General features: G+C 37.6%; 1 protein-coding gene across 1 annotated transcript in view; it reads right to left on the minus strand.

Moving 5' to 3' along the window:
* The window catches only part of LOC104952439 (filamin-B-like), a 36,065-nt gene that overhangs the window by 17,266 nt on the left and 10,293 nt on the right, over nt 1-8,506 (minus strand). The window contains exons 11-15 of the mRNA XM_010779258.1: nt 8,196-8,332; nt 7,917-8,110; nt 6,797-6,910; nt 5,809-5,952; nt 1,736-1,859 (exon numbers count right to left, since the gene is read on the minus strand). Of these exons, the coding sequence (XP_010777560.1) occupies nt 1,736-1,859; nt 5,809-5,952; nt 6,797-6,910; nt 7,917-8,110; nt 8,196-8,332 (713 nt within the window). The remainder of the gene's footprint in view (nt 1-1,735; nt 1,860-5,808; nt 5,953-6,796; nt 6,911-7,916; nt 8,111-8,195; nt 8,333-8,506) is intronic.

The following is an 8,506-nucleotide window of genomic DNA, read 5'->3' on the forward strand; positions in this document are numbered from 1 at the left end:
CAACCACAGAGTATGGGAGATTCCTCAAACACTGGCAACCTGAAAACTGCTTTCTCTTATAGGACTGTCCCCCAGGGGAATGGACACACAGAGGGTGTGTGTTAACACTGTACATCTTAAGCAATCAAAACCGGAAAGATAAACTTCAGGTGACGCAATATTTCAACATTCAGACCATAAAAGGAAAATCCTTTCAGTATCAAATACTCACTACCAGCAGGAGCCTATTGGTGCTTTGCTGAGTAACAATTCAGTGATTGCTCATCAATTTATAAAAAAATGTCAGTAACTCAAAGTCCTGCTTTCAAATACTTACTTAAAAAGTACAGTGGTATTAGAAACATAATGAACTTTAAGTCCCAAAAGTAAACTGTAACAGAGATCCACTTATATATTAAAGACCCACACTCTTGCTTTAGCTTCTAACAAACCTAAAAGTTCTCCTGTGTTTTTGTTTGTTCCATAGTATCCTCACCTCAACAACTAAATATGTTGAATATGCTACATGAGGTGAATGAACAAGATACATGTAGTGTATGTACTGCAGCTCAGTGAGAGACTGCAAGGAATTGGGGGTTGCAACCAATGGTGGAAAAAAAGTACAGATGCTGTACTTAAGTAGGGGTTAAAGTTAGGTACTCAAGTATTAAAGTAAAAGTACTCATTAATTTATATAATTGGTCAATATGGAGAATATTTGAGATAGTAATGAGCGAATTAGTAGTACATATATATTGTGTTAACCATGTAAAAAGTAACTTCATGTGTCAAATAACTGCAGTAGAGTAAGAGTATAAAAAGTTCTCTGAAATGTCGTGGAGTAGAAGTACGAAGTAGCAGAAAAGAGAAAGACACAAGTAAAGTACAAGTACCCCAACATTATACTTAACTACAGCACTTGGTTATATGCCACAACTGGTTGCAACAAACTATTATTATTTTTAATAAATGTCAGGAAAAAGTGAGGAATGTCCATCCCAGTTTCTCAAGTCCAAGTTAGGATCTTGAAATGTCTTTGGTCAGGCCAAAACACAAAGATATTATGTTGATATGAAATAGGGAAAAAAGCAGGGAATCTCCATATTTAAGAAGCTTATAGGAATGTACTGAAAACACAGATTAACAGTGGATGAATGGATTATTCTGCTGCAGCAATTGGTGAAGATTCAAAGGCTGCTTTGACAGGCAGAAACAAGTCTTCCTCCATCTTAAACAGTCTGGAAGCAATTTTAAACAAACTTTAGATGCTTTTTCCCCTTTCTTTTCTTTAAATTGTACGTGTAGTGAATTTATGACACTAAATAGATCCTGGACAGCAGAGCTCATTGTAATGCAAGTCATTTGCATGTATTCCTGCATGTAAAACTAAAAACGGCTTTGTTAGGTTGCTCTTTAATATATTTCTGTACATGGTTAGTGCAGGTAGATGGTGAAGTGTGAGCATGTGTGAGCATGTGTGAGTGTGATCTGCTCAGGAAGGTCAAAGTAAAGAATTTCCCTTCAGGATGTTTCTGCTTTGAGATCACCTCTACTACATACCAGGGGGAAACGTGTGTGTGGGTGTGGGTGGGTGTGTGTGTGAGAACCATTCACAGACCACATTTTATAGGTCAATGTTTGTGTTGTTCTGACACAGATGGAAACTGATATAACACCGAATAAAACTGTATGTGGGGATATCCCGTCCTAATTGACACTGTGTGTTTGTGTTTGTGTGTGCCTTTGTTCATCTCACCGTCTCCAGCTCCTGAACAGTCCACAGTGAAGTGTGTTGGCTCGTTGGCCTTCAGACCAGTTCTCTCCACTCCAGGACCAAACACCTTCACCATCTTGGGGTGGCTGCCTTTACCCACGTTCACCTACAAGCACCAAAACAGGAGACTATTAACACGATTATTTGACATTATTCCATCATAAGATAATGCAATGTTAATAACAGCAAAAGCAGTTAAAAATGTTTTCCTATTTTAATCATTCATCGGAAACAACCACATAAATATGGAGTGCCACAGGGTTCCATCGTTGATCCCCCTACTTTTCTGATTTTTTACTTGTATATATATATATATATATATATATATATTTCACATTTTCAAACAGGTTATATTTTGTACGCTGCTTGATTTAACTCAACCATATTAATATTCATATATTCAGCAAATATAGCATTTTTTTTTTTTAAATCAATGTATTCCATATATTTGGACAGGAGTTCCGAGACAAGAGTTAAAGTAAAGCCCCTGAGATCAAGTGATATTAATATAAGTTGTGCATCAGAACTTTAGACATATATTTAAAATGGATAAGAGGCTTGTCCTGTTAAAAAAAAACAATACTGTTCATGTAAAGCATTTTCTCTTTGTTTTCTCATCAGCTGATTTCCAGGCTGCAGCTCAAGAGGCACCAATGAAGAACTGATTGATATAGAGAGATAACAAGAACTCATATATGAATAAGTAAAAGCAGATCACATCTACAACTTACATTGTCTTAATACTTTACCTCTAAAACACTGTTTACAAGATTGGTCAGTTCATAATGAACCCAAAACAATAACAGTACCATTATTGTCATTTAGTAATTAAATGAACAAGCTCTAGTTTTGTCTTTTATAGCTGCTCAAAGCATGTTCTACAGCAAGCTGGTTGAAAAACAAGAACTGTTGGAAAACCAGCACTTTCAAGTACAGACACATGCTGCAGGTTGGAGTCAGTAAATTAGTTTTAAATATCAAACAAACACAGCAAACATTGAGCCGAGATGAATGCAGTTGTTTATAAAGAGTGGGCTATACAGCCACACAGTGTCTGAAAAACAGGGTGGGTTTTTTCTTTGGTAAAACTAAAATTATATTTTACATAATTATCACTTCAAATATCTACAGCTAAAAGTGAATTGTGTGTAGGAGTATCTAGTCCTACATAACTTACCAAGATGGACAAATACAAAAAAACATCACTGTCATGCATACCAGCAAAATATATAGCAAATGATCCAAATAACACAGTAAAACATTGAAATTAAATGTCAGAATTTATTTATTTTGAAACCACACTATCTTCGACTTGTGACTCAACTTGATAGAAATGATTTTGGTTTTAGTACAGCTGATGGTTAGTTTCAGTCAACATGTTAGTTACAGATTCACCGTGAGACAAAAAAATCGAATAAAAAAATGCATGCACTTCATGTATGCAAGAAAACATATTTGACTAAATTAAACTTTGGTAAAACAAGTTCAGTGAATAAAATCGTTCAAAAATATTTTGTTTAAAAGTATTACATAGATCAAAAGTCAACCCTTAATTAAAATATAAGAACGGTAAGCCAGTCAGGCATTTCAGATAATTTCTCTGACTTGCAGTACGTTTGTTTATCAGCCGTCTTCCAGCTTCTTTTAAGTGAAAAAACGAAAAACCAAGGGCGGCCAAAGTTGTCTCAGTCAACCTCCTAAGTTAAATTCATAAATCTTGTGAGTAGAAGTTAATATTCTGTTTTCATGAGAATCAGGACAACACAAAAACTGCAGCTACATGTAACACGTGTTGTCCACACCGCCTTCACCATCACTTTTTCACCATTCACTTTTAATGAAAAGGTGTTTTCAGCTGAGAGCTGGGTGTGACTGTTTACTTTTTTATTCACGTACTGTGTCAACATAAAGCTGGAAAAAGGTGCAGCGGTTGCCTGCAGGCTGCTGCAGCTCACAACAAGCCTGTCGATCCATCACAGTGACATCAGCTCTAAACTTTGAAATAATAACTTTCAGACAAGTATAAACTTCTCTGCTGAAATGCTATGTGGACCAGTACAAATACCAGGGTAAACTTACATTTCTCAATGTAGTAGAATGTTATTGTTCGACAATGACTGCTAAGAAAAGCTTTGAACAGATATACTAAACTGCAGTGTCTAGATTTTAACCCTCATTATGTCACTTGCAAAGTCTCTAAAAGCTCCAAAGCTGCATCAACTATGTTCTTCTATAAACTTTTGGACTTTGTACCTCTGACATTTCAACACAAAGAGAGGAAAGTCCTGGCCAAGTCCTGAAGCCGGTTGGCATCATCATAAATTCCTTAGCAGCACAGAAACATATATTCAGACAGGAAGTTCCTCATGAGACTTATTTGTCCTGTGGTGGAAACAAACCGTAACAACTGGGAGAAGGGAAGACAGCTGATAAACAAGGTCAAAAACCTCATAGCTAAAACTCTAAATCTGAAAAATGAAAAAGGTGGGTACATTGCAAAGAAGACTGGTAACTGCATTTCAACTGTAAAATAAAAACCTTTCCACTTTGATTTGTTGTATATAATGAATATACTACGTTTTGGTTTTATGATTAGACTTTGATTAAATACAATGGAGCAACATATTTAAATTCTTTAAATCATATCATCATGAATGCGGATATAACATAGAGCTAAGAGAGCATCCTAAATGAATGCTTGTTAGATTAATTGTCAAGACTTTAATTATAATACATGATGTTAAAACTTGTGAAGAGGTTTTCATCCAACAGCATTAAGATTTATTTTCATTAAGAAAATAAATCTATGCTGTTTTGGTGCAGTGGTAAAAAAAGTATAAAAAGAAAAAGGTGCATGGGCAGGGGTTACAGTGCAGGGAAGACTGGGGAAGTGCATGTGGGGGTTACATACAGAACATGCTTGTTGAGGTTGAAAAAGACAAACCAAAGGTTGTTATAACAGTACACAGACAGAGCTTACAGTGTGGTTATCCGTTATATAAAATGTGAAAATTATTTAAAAGACATACAGTTGGGTTTGTTGAACAAGTATTAAACAGTAGTGTTAGTGATGGCAGTCATGCTTATTTAGAACAGAACATTTTTATGATGAAAGTCAGGTATGCAGTTCAGATATTAAACAAATGAACACAGACTAATAGTTAAATATCACTTTGGCACAAAAACAACTGATTAACATATGTTGTACTGCTGGCTTAATAACACATAACTTGTTGTTTTAATTGGCAACACAATCTACAGGCATTTACTATATTATTCCTAACTATGTTCTCATGAGTATATAATCACCTTAAACTAAGAATTGTTGTGTTTTTATTTCATTAGAATGAGCACTTTGCAAATACATAGAGGTTTATTGTTACCTGAAGGCCGCAATAGTTCTGTGACCTGCTTCAAAAGGGGGCAGTGAGTGAAGGGTTCCCATGGTGGACATATTTCTTCATGTATTTTTTGAATCAATTTCTTGATTATGTTTGTTTTTACTTGAGGCAGTCCTCCTTTGTCTCTTCAAGTAGTACCCTATTCCTTTTTTGATATATGTTGTTTTTCTCGTTGTATTCTGATTAAATAGTCTTGTTTTTATAGATTTTTTATTTGATCGATTTGCTCCAAGTGTGAAAACGGTAGCACAAAGTTTAGTTAAAAGAGGTAGGAGATGAAAATCTAGAATATACATGTTTCACCGATTCCATCTTCTCCCGCTTATCCGTGGTTGGGTCGCGTAGGTAGCAGTTCCCTTTTTCTGCATTCTTCTAAGAACTGACTTCAGTGCAGCTGATCTAGTAGCTGAACCTCTGCTCAGTGTATGTAGTGATGATGACCAGAGGCTTCTTAGTTTTACTGACCCCTTCTTTAATATTCACCTGCCCCGTCTTAAAACTCCCCTTTGACTGTGATTGGACAACGCTGAAACTTTCTGCCTTAACTAAAGCTTCTGATTGGATGACCTTAGCACTTCCTGTCTTAAATGGGTGCTGGGGTTTGGGCGGGACATCTCTTCCTGTTTTAACGAGGAGCTGTGATTGGCTGCTTACCCTGAAGGGGCTGTTGGGGACGCTGACTCCTCCCCAGGTGACGGCCAAGGTGTGTTTGAGAGGGGAGGTGGGGGTGTAGGAGCAGGAGTACAGCCCCTCTCCTTTACTCCTCACCTTCACCTCCACAGGAAGTCCCTCTGCGTCCTGACAGACAGAGAGACAGAGGTCAGGTTACATTACGGTTTACGATTTCCAAAATAAAACACTGAAATCCAAAAAGTGTTTTTAGGTTTGAAGAACGATACAAACAAACTTCCTTGCTGTGTGTGTGTGTGTGTGTGTGTGTGTGTGTGTGTGTGTGTGTGTGTGTGTGTGTGTGTGTGTGTGTGTGTGTGTGTGTACAGTCTTCATGTGTGTTCAGAAACTAGCTTCACGCCAAATACAACTGTCAGATTGAGTTTATTTTTCTTCTTGTACCTTCAATTGTGTTTTGCTTTCAAAAGTTTCCATGAAAAATACTCCAACAACTATTGCTACCATGAGAATTATTAAATTATCTTATTGATAAAGCACTTCAAAAACAGTCAATATACTCATCGATAATGAAAATAGTCAGAGTATAATCGTAGGCAGTATCAGAAATTCACACTTTTAAGATGCAGAAGCAGCGAACATAAGACGCGATGAGAAACAACACAAGCAAATAACGTGCGTCACACGTCTGTCTGAGAGCGGCAATTAGAGCAGAGACGACGCAACACCTCAACACCTTCTTTTTTTCTTCCTTAATCACCACAAGAAATGTGGATCGCTTTTGTCAGAAAGAACTCTCCCGCGAGGCCTTTCTTCTTTTCCGTAACTCGTGTGTGTTTTTTCACCAAATGTGGATTAGAGTGTAGACAGTCTTGTGAATGTCCTCCTTGTGAACGATCTTGTACTGTTTGACCCCCTATTGTAGATCCTTAGTGTAATGTGCAAACAATTTGAAAACACCTAATAACTAAATAAGTATTCTGACATCTCTGAAAGTCTTATAGTGTGTCAGTACCTGAGCCGTGATCTTCAGAGGTCCCTTCCCAGCATCCTTAGCGCTGACCGTGAACTCTGCCGGTTGGCTGAGCAGGCAGCCGGTCTTCTCCAGACCTGGCCCGTAAGCCTGAACCTACAACCACAGAACCAACACTGATTATTTCATACATACATATTTAGAGGCAAGGACCTTCTCATAGTATTCCTGTTAATTTCTTCGAATATGTACTTTTGGCGTTATAACTTTTCTAATTTGAGTATATAAGAAATAATGTAATAATCCTAAATAAGGATGTTTTTAAATGAGGTTTAAGTTTATTATTGTTTGTCTAGAAAGAATGTATATATCTTTTTTTGTAATTGAGCACTGGTACTTTAAGAGTGTGCACCCTTGCACATGTTCAGATATTTTGGAGTCGAGTGGAAGCTAAACTGGCTGTAAAGTGATTTGTCTTTTTGACAATTAGTTTTATATCATCAACCTTAAAATACTCTGGCGTTATTACCTTCTTGTTTCACATGTGGAATAAAAGTTTGTTTTGTTTTCCAAACTTTACAATAGAAATCAAGAAGATTTCAGTAAACATCAGATAGACTCAGACCATGATGAACAGCTCAATTGCATTTCTGCAGTTACAATTATCATGCGGAAATCCGGCCAGGTTCAAATGTTTAAAACAGAAACTTTTCAAAGATAATTTTGAGTTGTATTGCAATTACAAAACGGTGGGATACTTCCGGGTTGGCCTTAAGGCTATGCAATATATCAATGTTATATTAATTGAAATACGAGGCTGGATATCGTGTTAGATTTCAGATAGCGTAATATATTTATATCGATTAAGGGTTTTTAAAGGAACCATTAGAGTAAAGTGATGTCATTATTTAAACTTTCCAGACTGTTCTATCTTTTTCCTATAACCACTCTATCACTTTTTCATCAGTAGTAATGATTATTTATCATCTCATTATGTTAAAATGTATTGAACCCACCAATAGTCAATTCTTTAAGATCATGACAATATCGATATTGAGGTATTTGGTCAAAAATATTGTGATTTTGTCAACATTGCCCAGCACAAGATGGCCTTCAAAAAATACAACCTGCAGCTCTTCATCAGTTTTTGTGTCTTTCTGACCTTTTCAGAATCACTGGCGTTGTTATCGGGGACGATGAAGGCCATGAAGGGGCTGTGTTCAATGTCCTCCTCATCGCAGGTCACGTGGACGGCGTACTCCCCGGCCTCCAGCGGCCAGTATCGGACATCACAGGAGCCGTCGTTCTGGTCCTCACACTCGATCTTAGCCTGAGAAGGACCCTCGATGGCAAACCCTGAAGGCACAGAAGGTGGGATTAGACTGAATGTAAAGTGGGGGTTAGCAGGATTGTGACAGCAGTAAAACCAAGAATAACTCACCAAGCACTCCAACATCAGTGCCCACGGACTCCACTACAAAGGCGGCAGGTTTACCCACAATGCCCCCCTCCAGGCCAGGACCCCAGGCCCTGATCTGCTGAGGCCCCGCTTCACGACCTACTGACACCTCGAATGGACTGAAAGAAGAAAAATACTGTCAGAAAGCATAAATCACATAGTAGTAAAGTGTGTGTGTGGCTTTGATAAGACCACACACACACACACACACACACACACACACACACACACACACACACACACACACACACACACACACACACACACACACACACACACACACACATCTCTCT

Source organism: Notothenia coriiceps, unplaced genomic scaffold (assembly GCF_000735185.1).
Source record: "Notothenia coriiceps isolate Sejong01 unplaced genomic scaffold, NC01 NC01_scaffold00020029, whole genome shotgun sequence".
Lineage (NCBI taxonomy): Eukaryota > Metazoa > Chordata > Actinopteri > Perciformes > Nototheniidae > Notothenia > Notothenia coriiceps.